The 20,018-nt window shown below is 45.7% G+C and overlaps 1 protein-coding gene across 2 annotated transcripts in view; it reads right to left on the bottom strand.

Annotated features, from left to right (window-relative positions):
* SH2D4B (SH2 domain containing 4B) overlaps window positions 1-20,018 on the bottom strand; it is a 92,707-nt gene that overhangs the window by 42,516 nt on the left and 30,173 nt on the right. The window contains exons 2-4 of one of the 2 annotated variants that reach the window (XM_049645295.1): window positions 19,496-19,655; window positions 17,942-18,089; window positions 3,543-3,690 (exon numbers count right to left, since the gene is read on the bottom strand). In XM_049645295.1, coding sequence (XP_049501252.1) covers window positions 3,543-3,690; window positions 17,942-18,089; window positions 19,496-19,655 — 456 coding nt within the window. Of the gene's footprint in view, window positions 1-3,542; window positions 3,691-17,941; window positions 18,090-19,495; window positions 19,660-20,018 lie in introns of both variants that reach the window. The other variant, XM_049645296.1, reaches the window with a different exon arrangement.

The following is a 20,018-nucleotide window of genomic DNA, read 5'->3' as shown; positions in this document are numbered from 1 at the left end:
GAAACTAATATTACACTATATGTTAACTAACTGGAATTTAAATAAAAGCTTGGAAAGAAAAAAAAAAAGAACAAAATACTAGAAATAAATTTAACCAAGGAGGCAAAAGACCTGTACACTAAAAACTATACAACATTGAAGAAAGAAATTGAAGAAGACACAAACAAATGGAAAGACTTACCTTGTGTTCATAGACTGGAAGAATTAATATTGTTAAAATAAATATACTACTCAAAGCAATGTACAGATTCAAAACAATCCCTATTAAAATTCCAATGGCATTTTTCACAGAAATAGAAAAAATAATCCTGAAATTTGTATGGAACCACAAAAGATTTCAATAGCTAAAGCAATCTTTAGCAAGAAGAACAAAGCCAGAAGTATCTCACTTCATGATTTCAAATTATATTACAAAGCTATGGTAATCAAAACAGTATAGTACTGACACAAAAAGACACAAAGGCCAATGGAAAAGAATGTAGAGTTCACAAATAAACTTATGCATATATACTCAACTAATTTTCAACAAAGGCACTAAGAATCCATAATGGGCAAGGATAGTCTCTTTAATAAAAGGTGCAGGGAAAAGTGGACAGCTACTAGAAAAGAATGAAATTGAACTTTTATCTCACAGCATACACAAAAATCACCTCAAAATAGATTAAAAGCTTAAATGTAAGACCTGAAACTGTAAAACACCTGGAAGAAAACCTAGGAAAAAAGTTCCTTGACATTGGTCTTGGCGATGATATTTTGGATATGACACCAAAGGCAAAATTAAACAGGTGGGATTACATCCATTTGAAAAGCTTCTGCACAGCAAAGGAAGCAGCCATCAACAAAATTAAAAGGCAGCCTGTGGAATAGGCAAAAATCTTTGTAAACCACATATCTAATAAGGGGTTAATATCCAAGATATATAGGAACCCATGCAACTCAATTAGCCAAAACAAATAACCCAATTTAAAAATAGGCAAAGGACCTGAACAGATATTTTTTCTTCAAAAAGACATTCAGATGGCCAACAGGTACGTGAAAAAGTGCTCAACATCATTAATCACCAGGGAAATGCAAATCAAATGACACAATGAGGTGTCACCTCACACCTGTTAGAATGTGTATTATCCAAAAGACCAGGGGTGCCTAGGTGGCTCAGTTAAGCAGGTGACTTCGTCTCAGGTCATGATCTCATGGTTTGTGAGTTCGAGCCCCGCGTCAGGCTCTGCATTGACCGCTCAGAGCCTGGAGCCTGCTTCAGATTCAGTGTCTCCCTCTCTCTCTGCCCCCCACCCTGCCCTATTCATGCTCTGTCTCTCAAAAAACAAATAAACGGGGACATCTGGCTGGCTCACTCGGTTAAGCGTCCGACTTTGGCTCAGGTCATGATCTCGTAGTTTGTGAGTTCAAGTCCCACATCGGGCTCTGGGCTGACAGCCTGGAGCCTGGACCCTGCTTCGGATTCTGTGTCTCCCTCTCTCTATGCCCTTCCCCAGCACTCACTCTCTCTCAAAAATAAATAAACATTAAAAATAAAAAAAAATGAATAAACGTTTAAAAAATTAAAGAAAAAAGACAAAAGATACCAAGCATTGGCAAAGATGGGAAGAAACTAGCACCCTCATATACTGCTTGTGGAAATGTAAAACGGTACAGTCACTTTGGAAAACAGTATGGCAGTTACTCTAAATGCTAAACATAGTTACCATATGACCTAGAAATTCCACTCCCAAGAGAACGGAAAAATACGTGCACACAAAAACCCACCAATGTTCACAGCAACATTATTCATAATAGCCAAAAAGTAGAAACAACCCAAAGGTCCATCAGCTAACAAATGGATAAACAACATGGTGGCACATGCCTACATTCAAATTTTATTCAACCACAAAAAGGAATGAAGTACTGACCCAAACTACAACATGGCTGGACTTGAAAGCATGCTGAATGAAAGAGGTCTGACACAAAAGGCCACGTAACGCATGATTCAATTTATAAGAAATATCTGTAATAGGCGAATGCATAAGGACAGAAATTACATCAGTGGTTTCCAGAAGCATGGCAAGAGAAGGAATAACCAATGTGTACAGAGTTTCTCTTTGCAGTGACGAAATGTTCTGGAACTAATAGTGGTGAAGGCTGCACAACATAGCGAGTATACTAAAAGCCACTGAATTGCACACCTTAGAACGGTGAATTTTATGTCATGTGAATTGTATTTCAATTTTTCTAAGGTCTGTTTGAGGACTCTGGCATGTGGTTGAGAAAAGCTCGAGGACCAGAGGGCTGGCGAGTAGAAGTCACCCCACATCTCTGCTCTCCCTGCTATGGGCCTGGTTCCAATCATCTCTAATGTGTACCTTGGCAACAGCCGCCTCCTCCCTCTCACTCCCAAGCCCACTTCTGGATGCTTCCCACTGTCCACCTGCATGAACCATGCCTTTTTATTTTCCATAGTTTTTGATGTTTTCACACCTGAACCCAGAGAGACTGCCCCTCCCAGAGTTAGCCAAGTCCCAAAGATACTAAAGGGCTCGTGTGCAAGTGTGCCTTTCATTTGTAAACCAGCCAATCAAAAACCTACATCCCAACCATTTCCTTTATCTAGTTCTTATACTCTGGGTCACTATCCACATGCCCCCATCACCCCAGAGCCAGGTGTCAGGCAACCAGAGACGGCCCCTATGCCCCAGAGACTGCAGAAATTATTCAAGCCCGGCCAATTCTAAACCTGCTTACCCTGCCTGGCCCTCCCTTTCCCAAGCAAACCACAGCGAAGACTCTGGCCCACACTGTCCCCTGGCTCCCACAGCCTCCTGACTGGCCCCAGGCCTTCCCCCACGTAGCCCCGCACCCTCGAGTAAAAACTGCCTCCTGCAAGATCCACATCTCCACATCTGCATGTGACACCAGACCTGATTCAAACGAACCCCGAGCACATATTGAAACACCACCTTGCAAATCTGGTCCCGCCTTCCCTCTCCCACCTAACTTCTCGCCACCGACAGCCTCCAAGCCTTTTCGCCACCCCCGTACATCTCCACCCTCCTGAGCACCCCACACTCTGGTCACCATGCCTTTACACCTGCTGGGGTCTCCATCTCCTACGCCCTCTCCCTCCTCCACTTGTTTGCCTCAGTTGTTCCTGTGCCCCCCATCAAGCTCCACTCCGTAATGCTGCGTCTGGAAGCCCGCCAGGATCGCCACTCTCTGTTCCAGCAGTACGTGCTACTTTCCCCCTCCAAGCCCGTCGCCTGTGAGTCTGGCCCATGAGTCCCTCCAAGATAAGCACCATGAACCCTCATTTCTGGATGCCTAGGGGTTGGCCAGTGAAGTACTGGTAAATGTAGGGTTTCGTTTTTTTAGTGTAAGAAATCTCCCCCCTAGGCTGAGAGCCCTTACCCTCTGGGTCCTCGGCAGGGCCGCGCGCGTGGGTGGCCCCGACTAAAGGCATGTGGGCCGCGCGCAAGAGCAAACCGGAAGGAGGACGGAGCACAGACACAAGTGGGAGGAGGGTGGGCGGGGAGGCAGGCCCGACTACTCACGCTGCTCCTCCCACTCGCGCTCCTCCTTCTCGCTGGCGTGGCTCTGCAGCTGGGCTTGCTTCAGGGTCCAGTAGAGTTCCTTCGCCCTCTGCTCTTCCTGGAGGCGAATCTGCTCCTCTCCCTGCTTCCGCTCCTCTTCCTCTTTCCTCTAAAATATCATGGGGACAGAAGGGCGTGAGGTCACGAGAGAGAAGCGCCCCTGTGCGGCTGAGCAGGGCTGAGCCGATGCGCGGCGGGGCGGGGTGGGCCGGCCCGGGAGGTGGCGGCGGCTCAGTTTCCGGCTCTGAAGCATGAAATGGCAACAGTTCGTTAGGCCTAATCCAGGCAGCGGGAAGGATCAAATGGGTAAAACCACATGGAACAATGTGTAGACTCTAAAGCTTTCTGCAAAGAAAAGGGGACGCTGGGCCATCTTGCATTGTGGGGGGGGAAGGCGGGTAAGTACCCGTCTTCCTGGGGGCCAGTGAAGCAGGATAGGACCATGTCCTAACCTTATGTCCGAATAAGGTATTTCAGAGACAAGCAGGGTTGCCCCACTTCTGCAATTGTTGTCCCTCTTTTAATCTCCAAAAGGGCTGTGTGTGTGTGTGTGTGTGTGTGTGTGTGTGTGTGTTTTCCTCTACCTTTGGTCAAATGTGCATTACATGCCAAAGGCTCATTTAAAAAACCAGCCAGTCTATGGGGTGCCTGGGTGGCTCAGTCGGTTAAGCATCTGACTTCCGCTAGGGTCATGATGTCACGGTTTCTGAGTTCAATCCCCACCTTAGTCTCTGTGCTGACAGCTCAGAGCCTGGAGCCTGCTTCGAAGTCTGTGTCTCCCTCTCTCTCTCTCTCCCCTCCTCTGCTCATGCTCTGTCTCTCTCTGTCTTTCAAAAATAAACATACATACATACATAAATGGAAAAAAAAAAAAAAACACCAAGTCTCAGGGTGCCTGAGGGTGGCTCAGTTGGTTAAGCATATGACTTCGGCTCAGGTCATGATCCCATTGCTTGTGGGTTCGAGTCCTGCATCCGGCTCTGTGCTGATAGCTCACAGCTACGAGCCTGGAGCCTGCTCCAGATTCTGTCTCGGTCTCTTTGCCCCTCCCCCTCTCAAGCTGTCTTTGTCCTCTCTCTCTCTCTCTCTCTCTCTCAAATAGACATTAAAAAAAATTTTTTTTAATACAATAAAAACCGGCAAGTCTCCAAACCACTTCACCCCAACCTACCCCACCCTTCTCCAGTGTCCAGAGGCCACCATTCTCCCTTATTTTGGCGGCTCCTTCGTGTGATTACATCTCCGTCTGCCTAATGCGGCTAATATTTTGATGTATCAATTCTAGGTATTAAACTACTGCCTTTCATTTTTGCTTCATGACTATTTAGCACTAATGTTTCTCACACAGGTACACACCCAAACTTTCCCTCTCTTCATCCTCACAATGTCGACATCGCTCTCTGTGGTGAAATCAATGAGTCAGACTAAATATGGCTCACTGCAAAGCCAGAGTGGGGCGCTGTGATGTTCTTTAGCCTTCTAACACAATCTCTGAAAAGTGGGTATATGTCTCACAACCTACAATCTGCCTTTTTCATGGGCAACGGTTTTTTCTTAAAATGATGATTGACAAGTCATTACTTAACTAATAATGGCATCTTATATTTAGTAAAACATGGTCGTATGATGGCTGTTTCTTTCCTGAGTTTATAATTGTTTTATCCTGAAGTTGAATATTGAGTTTTCCCAAACTTCTCTAAGACCTGTGGTAGATCTTTCTCTGTGTTTATTATTTCTTAAAGATTTTTAAAATGTTTATTTATTTGAGACAGAGAGAGAGAGAGAGAGAGCACTAGTTGGGGAGGGGCAGAGAGAGAGAGAGAGAGAGAGAGAGAGAGAGAGAGGGACAGAGGATCTGAAGCAGGCTCTTTGCTGACAGCAGAGGGCCCGATGCGGGGCTTGAACTCACGAACCGTGAGATCATGACCTGAGCCGAAGCCGGACGCTTATCCAACTGAGCCACCCAGGTGCCCCACTGTGTTTATTATGATAACAGATAAACAGCAGTTACTGTTTTTCCAGGATCATCACTGCCCCCAGATGCCAGCCTCCCTTTTTCTCCCAACTCAACTGGTTGTTACTGGAGTCTCCTGTCTGTCCACCCACCAGGGACTCATTTCTCAGCCCTCCCTGAGTTGAAGCTCTTGTTTCTTTGTTCCTTGTTCTTTTTCTGGCCCCTTCGTCATTTGGCAGCAACAGGACTTCTCAGCTATGGACGCACAGAGAGACACTCACTGAGTCTTAGCTGAAAACATCTATATGCTGCCCTCAGATATAACAGCTCATTTGGCTGAGCATAGAATTTAATTAAAAATCATTTTCCTAAAGCAGAATTTAGAAGACTTTACCTCCTAGCATCCAGTACTGCCACTCGGATTCTCAATCTTCTGCATGAGATATTAATTTTTCTCTTTATCGCTGACATTCTGAACGTAGTTACATGATGTGCCTTGGTGGCGATTTTCTTTCATTGACTGTGCCAGGCACTCAGGTAACTTTCTGCCTGAAGTCTCAGATCTTTCCAGTCTAATATACCTTGGCTTAGAATTTCTTGGATAATTTCTTCTCCTCTCACTGTTTTTCTTTCTAGAACTCCTGTTTGTCAAATGCTGGACTCCTTGACTTGATCCTCTTGGTGCCTTATCATTTCTCTCTTATTTTCCGTCTCCTGTCTTTGCTGTTCTACTTCCTGGTTGATTTCACTGACTTTCTTGTCTAAATCTGCTACTACATTTTTTATTTCAAGCACTGCATTTGTAATCCCCAAGCCCTCCTTCTTATTCTTTGGTCGTTCTTTTTGGCTTCATTGCACCCTGTTCTGGTTTCATCCCTGTTATGAGTGTAATGTTTCATCTCTGAGGATGTTAGAGCTTTTTCTCCCCTATATTCTGATTTAGATCTATTTCCTCTGTTTTTTGTTTTTTATTTTCTTTAAAGTGTGTTTTATGTGATGCTTGTCATTCATGTTGGAGGCTTTCCTCAGATGTCTGATGTTTCCTGGCTGTCTATTCATATTCAAGAGAGAAAATAACTACACAGAGGCTCAGTATGTAGACAGGACTTCTTTGAGAGGTGGGCTCCACTCTAGGATGAATGGACAAGGAATCAGCCATTTCGCTGGGGAACGCTTAAGTATCTAGAAGTCCTTTCTCGGAGATTATCCTTCCTGAGTGATGTCTGACCACCAGCATACCAGAAGTCTGTGGGGGAGGCAGGCTGCAGGCAGGACAGCCCTTAGACCCTAGCAAGCAGAACCCATGGCCACACCTCATATTTCATAGGAACACCATGCTTTGAAATGTCTTCTTTGCAAACATCCCTCTCAGGTCCCCCCCAGGAATGGCCACAGAGTCCTCCCAGGATTGGCAGGGGCAGCAGTGGAATCCAGGTAAGGTACTCCAAGTCCAGACCAGCTCCTGCATGAGCCCTAGTCTCCGTTTCTCCCCCTCGGTGCTCTCTGACCCTTCCTTCGTGAAAGGTGTTAACCATATGCCCCATAGGGGCTCCAGGATTCATTTATGGAGTCATCCTGGAGCCTAACGGCCAGGCCATGGTTCCAGGAGGGTGACCTGGCAAGCAGATGAAACCTGCCAGCTAGCATGGTATTTTCTTTTTTTTTTTTTAATGTTTGTTTATTTTTTTTGAGAGAGAGAATAAGAGAGAAGGAGGGGCAGAGAGAGAGGAGAATTCCAAGCAGGCTCTGCACTGTCAGTACAGAGCCGGATGTGGGGCTTGATCCCGCGAACTGTGAGATCATGACTTTAGCCAAAATCAAGAGTTGGACGCTTAATTGACTGAGCCACCCAGGTGCCCGCAGCACCATATTTTCATCACAGGATCGCATGCGATTAGGTCACCAGAACAGAGCTAACAGGCTGATTTTATGTGGCTCAAGTTAATAATTTATTATAAACAAAGACACCATGCAGAAATACCTGCGGCCCTGTGCATCCTAGGGGAATCCTGGCTGCAGGTCACACTGCATGTGTTCAGACCTTTACTGTTTCCCATCTGCCCCTGGCCTGCTCTCGCCACTCTGCCTGACACACTGAGCTCTGGACCCCTGCCAGTGCCCCATCTCCTTCTGCTTGGAGGGAGGGATGTAGCAGCCTGGAAGAAATGGATGAAAATGGGGACATGGGGGTCCAGCCACACCACAGAGAAACTGAGCCAGTCTGAGCTCCCCTCGCCATAGTCCCTGGTGCCTCCGGGTCCTGAGCCCGTGTGGATCCAGACCAATACAGCTCACCTACTCACCCTCTTCCTGCAGGCACCCCACTGAACCCCTCCCCACTCCCCCTCCCGGCAACCAAACTCTGGTGAATATTTTCTCATCTGTTCTCTCTTCTCGTCTTCTATCTCTTTGTGCTTTAGAACTTTCTCGGTCCTTTGCTACTATTTTAATGAATCAACAAGAGAAAAAAAAAAGATAACTGAGTTTTAATCCCTCATTTAATAAAGACAAAGTTTTTTGTTTCTTCTGAAATGGTATAAATTAAGGTTTTTCCACTAATTCAAATCCATTTTTTAATCCTAAAGAATAAAATTTCCACTTCCAAATGAGCCACTCTCAAGAGTTGGGAATTAGGGCTAAAGAAGGCAAGTGGCTTCATGTAGTCACTCACCAAACACAAAGCACCTAGAGGCTCAGGCCGGCATCGGGCTGTGGGCTCTGGGGACACAGCCATGGGCATGACGCACACAAGCCCCACCCTCAGAGCTCACCTTCCAGTGCGTGAAACACACCAGACAAATAAAAATTGGGAAATGCCAGAGAATAATAAACAGTGTGCAAAGAATTAAAACAGGGTAAGTGACAGAATTTAGGAAGCTACTTTAGGCTGTGTGACCAGAAGCCCTCCTAGGAGGGACAATGTGATCTGATAACTGAACAATAAGGAAGAATATTGGTAAGTAAGTACTGGGGAAAAGAAATTTCCGGGCAGAGAAAAACCACACACACAATAGGGCCAGCATTGCAAATGGGTTTGCCATGTTTGAGTACAGAATCATCTACCGTGTTTGAAAGAAGAAAAGTGAAAATGCTATCTTTGATGAGTTCAAGAAGCCATCTGACGTCCCCAGAGGCCTGCTGTTAGCAGCAGGATGCGTGTGCCTGGGCTTCAGGGCAAGTTCAGCTGAAGATACTGGCTGAGAAGCCATCTGCAGAGGGATGAAGTGTCTCAGCCACAGGACCTAATGCTATCCCTGAGAGAAAGAATGCAGATCAAAAGAAAACAACCAGAGATAAATCACAGAGATGAAAGTACAGCATAGGGAATATAGTCAATAAAACCGTAATAATGTTGCATGGTGACGGATGGTGACCACGCTGATCGAGGTGAGCATTGCGTAATGCATAGAATGGTCGAATCAATATGTTGCACACCTGAAACTAACACTGTACCTCAATTACACTTCAATAATAACAGTCAAAAAGAGCGAGAGGGAGAGAGAACAACCAGAGTGTCTTGGGCCACTCCACCATTTAAAACTTGAGAGAAAGAGCTGGCGCCAGGAAAGGAGGCTGAGAAGGAAGGCCAACAGATAAGCTAAAAACCCAGAAGGGGTGATGTCTGTTGGAGAAGCCAATAGAAGAGAACATTTCAAGTAAAAGGGAGTGGTAAACTGAGCTGCAGGCCCAGAGACATCGAGACAGCGCAGAAGATAAGGACAGAGAAGCGACAAGGGAAGGCGGGTGGTGGCCACAGGATGTGATGGGAGAGCGAAAGTGGCCAAGGTAAGGGGAGGGGAAGGCAGCCATCCAGGCGACTGAGGGGAGGGAGTGGAATGACCGCAGGCAGCCCTTTAAGGACATCTGCAGACAAGCAGAGACAGGGATCAACAGGTGGAGGGGAGTGTGGGGTCAGGAGGGAAATAGCCTCAGGTGAGAAATGCTAGAGTCAAGACCAAAGTCGGCCTGGCTCCAAAGCAGAACAAGCGGGGTTTTAGCTCAAAGCCGTGAAAAAAACTCACCTTCGGCAATCACCAGCATGTCAGCAGAGCAAAAATCAGCCCCACGTGGGCACAGCATTACGGTGTACACAGCAGGTTTCCTGTGCCCCCACAGGGCCCCCCCATCTCTGACCAAGGAGGTCACATCACCCAACACACAGAGCGCCAGCCAAAATGGCGTCCACCCAGACACTTCAGATCCAGCACCTGCCCACGTCAGGTCTTCCAGGCGGGAAGGTCTTAGGGAAAATACGGTCAGCCAAGACCTGTCAGAGTCAGAGGGGCTTCAGCCTCCTGGTCCTACTTTCTGATACAGACAAGGAGTGAATTGGCTTGCTGGGGTCCCATAGCAAAGTACTACAAACCAGGAGGCTTAAACAACAGACACTTACGAGCTATAGAGGCCATAACTCATCAATTAGAACACCCATTCGTCCGAGATCAAGGCGTGGGCAGGGCTGGTTTCTTCTGAGGCTTCTCTCCTTGCCTTCTAGATGGACCATCTTCTCCCTGTGTCTCCCTGTGTCTTCTCCCTGTCTTCTGTGGGCACACATGTCTGTGTCCAAATTTCCTCTTCTTATAAGGGCACCAGTCATACTGGATTAGGGCCCACCCTGAAGACCTCATCTTAACTTATGACCTTTCTAAAGACCTTACCTCTACATACACTTACATTCTGTGATGGTGGAAGTTAGGCTGTCAACATATGAGGCCCATAACAAAGAGTGCACCCCAGAGAAGGGTCATGACTGATGCTTGGCCTGACGTCCTCCAAATTCATCCATGTTGTCACAAATGGCAGGGTTTCCTTCTTTATTAAGACTGAATAATATTCCATCATATATATATAATATATAATATATAATATATATATACTATATATAATATATATATAATATATATACTATATATATATATTATATATATATATACACACACATTACATATACATATATATGTACACATATACATTATGTATATATATCACATTTTATTTATCCATTCATTGATCAACAGACACTTAGATTGTGTTTGGTGAAAAGCTACAAAGTTTCAGTGATGCAGGATGAATAAATTCTGGAAATACAATGTACAGCATGGTACCTATAGTTAATACTATACTGTGTACTTGAAATCTGCTAAGAGAGCAGATGTTAAGTGTTCTCACCACACACGAAAACGGTAACCAGGTAAGGTGAGAGATGCGTTCATTATCTTGATTATGGTAATCATTTCACAATGTATGCATACACCAAAACATTGCACATCTCAAATATATACAATTTTTTCTTTGTACATTGTAGCTCAGTAAAGGGGGGGGGTGATAATTACCAGCAAATAAATAAATACATAAATAAACGGCAGTGCCACTGTTCACTCAATCCTCTGCACCCACGAATGAACAACAACAGACTGGGAGTCGGAAAACAGCCTCCATCTCCAAGGAAAATAACTGGCCACTTACTGTGACAAAGACAAGCTTCTCACAGGGATGGGGACAACAAAAGGAAACATTTTGCACCTACAGATAAAGAGCACTGCATCCTTCCCTCCAGGGTCCTGCTGAAATGACTCACCCCTCACAGCTGAAATTGTCTGAAAAGCTCTCCCTGTTTGGGGCTGCTTTCAGAATCCTTCATCTCCTCCATGAGCCCCAGTGAAAAGTCTATCTTTAAATTTAGCAGCCACAGGCCAAAGCAGCCAAAAGGCGACTATGAAAACACTCCCTTCCACATTAGGAATGGATGCCTTTTTCTGGCAGGCCCAAAGCCCTCTGAGCCATCCGGCTTATTCAATCCCCCTTCTCCTGATAACCCATCAGTAACAGCACACCACAGGAGCCCCCAGAGGCCCGGGTCCGCCCCACCCCGATGGAAAATGTCACCGAGACAGATGCTTTTCTGGAAGGCATAGTCGCTTTTGTTGTGTTGGGGAGCAAGCAGTCCTGTCCCCTTCAAGGATCCTTCCTGCGGCACTAAGAATCAGACTGACGTGAGACAGATTAACAGGAGAAAATCAGATTTAATAACAGATATACAAGGAAAGCACACGGATACGGAAATTCCAAAGACCATCAGGCAAAATGAGGGATCTGTGTCATCCTGAGCTTAGGAGAGGCGATAGGGGTCTGGAACTTCAAAAGAAAAGAATGCACCTCACAGGGTGATAAAGAGATGAGCAGCTGTTTGGTAATTAGATGTCTGCCCTGCCATACAGATGGGTCAGTCAGATAAAATTTATCACTGTTAATAACCCTCATTCTGGAAAACAGCCCCCACTGAGATTCTTCTATGTGGTTGGAGGGAGGGGTGATAGTTTCTCCTGAGACCTCAGGGTCTCAATTGCCTTCAGCTCAAAACAGTCCACATGCCAAAGTGGCACATTCCAGGGGCGGGAGGGCTGTCCCAAACCCTTCAGTTGTTCATCTGGCCCAAATAATACCATCATGCTTTTCAAGATGAGGTACACCAAAAGGGCAGGGCCAGGCCTGTATCATTTATTCCCCCATCAACAGCCCCCAGCACAGAGCCTGGCAGATAGCAGGTGCTCCATAAACACTGACTGGAGAAGCAAGTGAACAAGTGAAGGTAAGACAGGGCTTGTGATGATTGTCGAAAGGCGAAGCGTAAACTATATCATGTCGTCCTATCGATGCCAGCCTTCTCCAAGAGAAACTCAGATAAAGTCTACAACTTTCTAGAGAAAATTGAAAAGTGGAAAGTGTCCCCACCATTTATATAATCCTTTTGGAAATAAGGTGGGGATAGTTTCTGTAGTCATACAAGATGTCACGAAGGGCCAAAATGAACTACAACCTTAAAGGAGAAAGAAAAAACAAAGAGCGTGGTGGCCTTTCCCATTTCCAGAAAATGGGAAAAAAAATTAAAGGGCAGTCTAACTCTATCAACCCATGCCTGTTCCTTATCAGGAACATTGGCAGGAGGTGGGAGGGGAGGGAGACTAAGACAGAGTGAGAGAGAAGGAGCCTTATTGTCCGTGTTCTGCGGTCTTAAGCAGAGACAGAAGCAGCCAAAAGCAGTTTTATGAGTTAAGAAAGCAGAGAAAATATGCAAATTATATCTGGCCTCCTGATCCCCTTTTTTACTAAAGGAACATTTTCATATGCATTGTAAATTGCATTCCAATGGTGCCAGCCACAACAGAATGGTTTTTAAAAACAGGTTTCCAGCTGTCTGTATCTTCTATTTTGAAGTTCCCTCTTTAACCTGACACAAGATTCTGGGATTTTTTTTCCTCCCCATTTTCTCAAAGGAATTTTCACTATTATCTGTCCTATAAGCAGGAGGATTTCAAGAACCTGCCTGCATCCTCCACACCAGTAGCCGGAAGTGAACCCAGCCAGCCCCCCTCCACCAGCAAGCTTCCCATCCAGCGTCTCCCCTCTCCTCCAGCCCCCACCCCAAATTCCCCTTCTAGAGAACCACACTGGCCCAGACAGCCCAAGCACATTCTCTTCCCCCCAAGCCTACTCTGCCTTCCCAGATCTCCATAGCAACAGGGTGGCACCCTGTCCCTACTCCTCAGCCTGGGGCTCTGATGTCTTTGCTCTTTGGGTTCCCCCCATCCCGGCATCTAACTGATGCCAAGCCTTGCCGATTTCACCTCCATTTCTCTGTGTCCATCCCCCTGAATCTCACCATAGTCACACTCAGCAGTTCCCACTTTGACCACTGGCCTCTCCCTCTCACCATGCCTTCAGCACTTGAATCATAACCATCACCACCAGTTACTCTCACTGAACTTGATCTGGCCATGTCCCTCTGCTTCAAGATCCTCACAGCTCCGCTCTGCCCGCAGGGAACTGTCTGCTTCTTTATGGTAGCACCCAAGGGCTCCACAGCCTACCTTGCCAGATCCCTGTCTGGCTTCCCCCATCACTTTTTCCTCTCCCACCAGCGGACCATTCAGGATTCCACATATCTCCTGTCCATTTCCCATCTCTGCTCACACCCGGATGTGTACAGGTGCTCCACTGAGCTCCATCATAGTCCCCCAGGCATGGTGGGGGCTGAAGGATACTCCCAGAGTTATCTCCTTCTCTCCCCTGGCACCCTCTACGCTTGAGGAGAGGAGGGAGTTTATAACTACCACCATCACTTCCCCCAAACAACCTGCACTCAGGTTCTCAGGGAAAGGGGGAAAAATGTATGAAATTAAACGAACGTTGTTGGCGTATGCCTGCATGCGAGCCTCACGTCAGGTTAGAGTCTTGGTTGTTGAAAGACACAATAAAAATTATCTAAGCCAATCTCTAATCCAGTGCGGAAATCCCTTTGGCGAAACTGATCCGGTTGTCTATTACCAAGTAACAAACTACCAGAAAACATAATGGCTTAAAACAACAACAATCTTATTTGCCCGTGGTTCCATAGGTTAATCCGAGGCATCCGAGGCCAATCATTTGGTTGGGGTCATTCACTGGAAGAACCAAGAAGATTCCACTCACGTGTCTGGTGCCTCAGTGCTCCCCCCCACAGCCCCTTTCTCTCTGCCTGGCTTGCCTGGGTTTCCTTACAGAGTGATGGGCTAAGGTCATAGGGCTTCTCATAGGGGCAGCTTCCAAAAGTGAGCATCGCAAGAGGGGCCGAAGCTACAAATCTCCTGTATCCTGTCCCCAAATGTTACACAGAGTCATTTCTACTGCACTCTACCGATCAAAGCTAGTCACAAGGCCAGAGCAGACTCAAGGGAAGAGCAGTCTCAAAGAGAGACATGGCAAAGAACTTGCCACCGGCCGTATTTAATCCACCACAGAAACTTTTCAGATACCATTTCAGCCCATGGTAAGCGGTTCCTGCAATGAAGATCTCATCACAATACAAGGGTAGCTCACTTACAGACAGCTCTGACAGGAAATATCCTAGTTCATAAACCTGGCCCTTCCCACTCCAGAGTCCATGTGCTGGTGTTCCTGTCAGACATTGCCCTGATGAGCCCCACCAGGGCCTCACAGATACAACCTGCAAGTCTGAGGCTTTTCAAAATCAGATATGCCAAATCAGAATCCGAATGTGAGTACTGACGTGTAAACATTCACATTCAGCAAGTTAATTCTTAAAACAAAAACAGACATATAATTACCATGGCCTTCTTGGGAAATAACACCAAAAGTCTGCGTTTGGGTTCCTTAGTGAACCTCATGGCTTTACCGAGCCCTCCATGAACGTCCACACAGAGCGCCCCACAACGTATCACCTCTCTCTCTCTCACTGAAGTTCTCAAGGAGGAGTTCAACCCGAAAATCTCTGAGAACTCATTCCCTCTGGAATCTCCTTGTGAAATAAATGAACCCCAGGACCCCAGCTCCAAGGAGCCACCCTCCCAGTATCTGGGACTCAGCCCACCTCTGGGAAGGAGGGGGGCCAGAGACTAGAACATGTGATTCTTGCTGTTAGAGATACACAGAAAGTGTTGGTTTTCTTCCCCAGCAGACTTGAACAACCATAAGCAAAATCCAACGATACAAACTGAACATCTCTCCACTATGGATTGACTGGATTATGGATACTATCATGGAATTATTGTTCATTTCAACAGGTGCGATCAGGATTGTCCTGGCTACCCAGGGGCAAAGGTACTCAGTCGTGGGAGAGGCACGCTGAAGTACATAGTGTGTGATCAGCAGTCAGCAGACTAAGGCTCCCAGATCTGCCCCTGTTATTTAAAATAAAGTCTTGTTAAAGGACAGTCACCCCCATTTGCTTACATATTGTCTGTAGCCGTGTTTGTGCTACAATGGCCTGGTTGAGGAGTTGTGACAGAGACGGTGTGGCCGACAAAGCCTAAAATATTAGCTATCTGCACCTTTACCGAAAATAGTTTGCTAACCCCTGGGCTGGAGGATATGATGTCTACAGCTTCCATTCAAATTGTTTAGCGAAACAATTTAGCAGTAGCAACAAAAATGTACATACGTAGATATGTGTGTGTATATATACGTCTGCGTATAGATAGACGCAGATATAGAGGAAGAGGAGGAAAGAGAATGAAAATTGGACAAGGTATCAATAACTGGTGAATTTCAGAGGATAACACACAAACATTTGTTTTTTTCTCTCATTGTTGCTGCAAGTCTGAAATTGCTTTTAAATCGTATGTTTTGAGAGTAAATGAATCTCCTAAAAATGTATATATTATGCAAGGGAAAATTAAATAAGATCAATAGCAATGTAAATATATAAGCAGCAATTGCAATAGGTTTTAAAGTAATGAGAACAATCTTCACGATAGCAACAAAAAATATTCAACCTAAGGTTTACATAGAAAAGAAACGTGGAGCATTTAAATAAAACAATAAACTTCGCCCAGTTCCAAAAGACGGAGGCACCATGCGTATATATAAGTTATTGTGCATGTTTGGGATTGGGTGGACGGTGCATAGAGAGGTGTTTCAAAAATTTTTATCAAAGACAAAAAGAAGCTTTGAGTAACAGGAAGAAGACACCACACCCTGAAAAAGAAGTCTGAACGAGAAATACATCTCTAACGCGGATGTAATTCCAATGAAAATCACCGTGTGTTTTTTTGTTGTTTCGGGGAGGAGGACGGCGACATGATGATTCAGATGTATCTCTAGTGGGCCAAGAATGACTAAAGTTAGCCAAGGACATTTGGAAAATGAAGAGCAAGGATAGGTTCTTCCCTGATAGCAGATGTTAAACTTCATTTTAAAAGCGACAATAATTAAATAAGTGAATCTGGTTCAGGAATGATCAATGAAGAAGAACCCATGAAGAGATCCAAAGGTAGGTAAGAAGAATCAAGGCAGCGAGTGCACTAAAAGAAGGGAGATGATATAATAAATGATGATGGGACAATTTGCTAACTACTTGGAAGAAAAACAAAGTTATAGCCCTATATCATACCACACTCTAAGGTGGAGGGAAATTGGGGCGCCTGGGTGGCTCAGCCGGTTAAGCATCTGACTTTGGCTCAGCTCATGATCTCGCGGTTTGTGGGTTCAAGCTCCGCGTCGGGCTCTGTGCTGACAGCTCAGAGCCTGGAGCCTGCTTCTGATTCTTTCTCCCTCTCTCTCTCTGCCCCTCCCCCGCTCACGCTCTGTCTCTGTCTCTGAGAAATGAACAAACCTTAAAAGAAAAAAATTGAAGTGGAGGGAAATTAAGTGCAAAGAAATAAAATCATGAAAGACATAGAAAACAACGTAGATTAGTGTTTTATAAGCTTGTAGTGGCACAGATCTTTCTTAGCATGTAACAATAATTTTTAAAAGATTGATATAGGGGCGCCTGGGTGGCTCAGTCAGTTGAGTGTCTGGCTTCGGCTCAGGTCACGATCTCGCGGTTTATGAGTTCGAGCCCCACATCGGACTCTGTGCTGATGGCTCAGAGCCTGGAGCCTGCTTCGGATTCTGTGTCTCCCTCTTTCTGTACTCCTTCCCCACTCGTGCTCGCTCTCTCTCTCTCTCTCTCAAAAATAAACATTTAAAAAAAAGATTGATATAGTTGGCTAATAAAACTTGTAATCTTTTGTATGTCCGAAAGCACTATAACCACAATTAAGAGAAAATAACACTGAGAAGAATATTTGCAACATAAATGATCTTAAGGGGCCATTGTTCTATCTAATCATTATAGGAAAAAATACTTTTAAAATGTTTAAATGTGCACATTCCATGAATATACAACTTATAAAATAATATCATTAATAGGATTCAGCAGATTATTATTTTCTTCTTTTCACTTATATGTATTTTTGAGTTTTCTACCCTCACCCCCAAAATGTGTTATTCCTGTAGGGGGAAAAAACGCAAAATAGGGACCAGGAAAAAAAATTTTTTTCAGGCAATCTTAACTTCTTACTAGAGCAGTGTAAATCTCCTTTACCAGCACTGAACTTTCCCAGCATGAATAGGTATGCAAGGTTCCCAACAATTTTCTGTCCGGGGCCAGAAAATGTGCATTTTTCATCTCCTTACATCCTCCCAAAATCTCAAATTGGGTGTTGTTATTACCCTAATATTATAAACAAGAACGTGAAGGCTCAGAGAAGTTCAGCAAGCTTCCCAAGGTCACGCAGCACTAACCAGTAGAACTGGAACTGGATGCCAGGCTGGTCTGACCACAAACTCAACACTTTCTAGGTCCCTTTGCAGGACCCTTCATTTGGGAGGCAGAAGGTCTGAGTTCTGATCCTGGCTCAGTCCCCAGCTACTTGTCCTTGGCAAATCTCTTCCTCTGTCTAACCCTCAGTTTCCTCATCTGTCCAGTGAGAAGTGAATTGGCCCAACTGGTGTGTCAAATTCCTTCCTGCTCAGACATGTGAGATTTCTGCTCAGTGCCAACCAATGCTCAAACCAGAGGTGGGCGCCAGTAGCCTGGGAGCCCGCATAGGTGGCCACACACACATTCCACGCACAGCCTCACCTTGAATTCCTCGTGGATGCGCTCCTCCAGGACTTTGGCAGCCTTACGGTCTTCCGTCTCCACTTTCCACTTCTCCGCCAGGATCCGGGCTTTCTCATTGGCCAGCGCATCCCGAAACTTCTTCGTGATTTCTGCCTCCTTCTTTCTCCTTCCAATAAAACACCAGCAGATAAAAGCTCATGCAGGAGACTGAAGGACCACGTAACCACAGAGCTTCAAATAAAAACTATGAGCAACATTTCTGGGTCCATCAGAATGACAACTATCTAAGGTCAGCAAAACTCAATGTTGCCAAGTTGGAGAGAAACAGTCACCCTCCTGTAAGGGAGTGTAAATCAACAGAATTGTCAGGAAGCCAGGGATAAAAAAAAAAAAAAAGTCAAAAAAAAGAAATATAAAAACAAAAAAAAAAAAAAGTAGAAAAAAAAGACTCAGAAATCCTATATCTCACTCAAGTTTACAAAGATGTAGGTAGAAGATGTTCATCAGAGAATTTTTATAACATAACAAATGGCGAACAACCTAAATGTCCATCAACAGGGCCAATAAATTGGGTTTCTCATGTAATAGGATACTATATAGTAGTCTTAAATAACACTGTGAATCTATATTAATCAATTTATCAAGGTGTGAATAAAGCAGTTTATAAAGCACGTGCTGCCTAAATGCTCACCGTGATTATCTCAGGCGGTGGGCGTTGAGTTGTTGTTACAATTTTACAACTAAAATATTGTTATTAAGGGGCGCCTGGGTGACTCAGTTGGTTAAGCGTCTGCTTTCGGCTCCGGTCACGATCTCACGGTTCGTGAGTTCGAGCCCCACACCGGGCTCTCTACTGTGTGCACAGAGCCCGCTTCAGATCCTCTGACCCCCTCTCTCTCTGCCCTCCCCCGCTTGTGCTTGTGTGCGCTCTCTCTCTCTCTCTCTCAAAAATAAGTACATACATACATTAAATAAATGAATGAATAAATAAATACTTAAAAAATAAAATAAAATATTGTCACTTATTTTATAGGGGGGGGTAGGGGAATGTTGAAGTCAACTTCATACGGATTTCCGATAAAAAAAAAAGGTAAAAAAGTTGTTTATGAAAGAAGTCTGACTCCAAATCTCACTGGGGGCTCAACTATGCACCTTGTGTGAGAAAGGCAGGTACGGTGAAGAGGAACAAGCAGCCACAAAGGTGAACCCAAACTCCTCTGCTGTCCCAGGGACAGCTCCGCGAGGAATAGAGGAAAAGCATGCCATCTGTATCATCGCAGTGAATCCAATCTATGTCCAGACGGAAAGGGTGTTGTTATGCCCGCACCACAGATGTGAAAACTGAGACCCCAGATCAGCTTACAAGTAACTGGTGGAGCCGGGATTTGAACCCACCAGACCTACCTGATGGAAGACTGGTGCTTTGGTCCCCTAATCTTAGCTGAGCTAAGAAAACGGCCAGCCAGCTGCCTGGCACCTCCCCCCTCCCACCCACAACCTAGCGTCCTGCGGCTTGGACCCACTGTAGGCTCTGTGTTCAGACCCGACCCGGTACCTGTCTGCACCTCTCACCAGAGCTCCTCGGCCTCCCTCTGTGCCTGCAGCCGCGCCCTCTCCGCAATCAGCTCCTCAGAGATCTCTTCATAGGGCTTGTCGCCAGGGCCTTCTCCCATGATCCAGACCCAGACTTCACCATCTGCCCCCAGGAGCCACTGGATGTGCTTGTCACTCGCTGCCTCACAGCAGAAGGAGGCACCAGGAAGGAAGAAGAAACAGGTCTGAGTCCCAATTAGTACAGGAGGAGCTAGGTTGGCCGAAGGAGCACAACCTTCACACCTCTCTACAGAGCAGTGTCATCGACAAAGGCATTCCAGAGAGATACCGGCCGGCCCGAGTGCAATGCCACCTCCCTCTCTCCCTCCCGCCCCTTCTGGGGAGCATCACAGCTGCCAAAGCCGGTGCCCAAGGCCGGAACTGGTGTTGGAGGCCGAGCCCCTCTGAGATCTTCAGCAGACAGCGCACCAGTCCTTCCTCTCTCTCCCTCCCGTCCACTGGCTGGAAACGGGAACGGAGATAGTGTTGCAAGATGAAGACG

The sequence above is a fragment of the Panthera uncia genome, chromosome D2 (assembly GCF_023721935.1).
Source record: "Panthera uncia isolate 11264 chromosome D2, Puncia_PCG_1.0, whole genome shotgun sequence".
NCBI lineage: Eukaryota > Metazoa > Chordata > Mammalia > Carnivora > Felidae > Panthera > Panthera uncia.
This window is presented reverse-complemented; position numbering and strand designations above follow the sequence as displayed.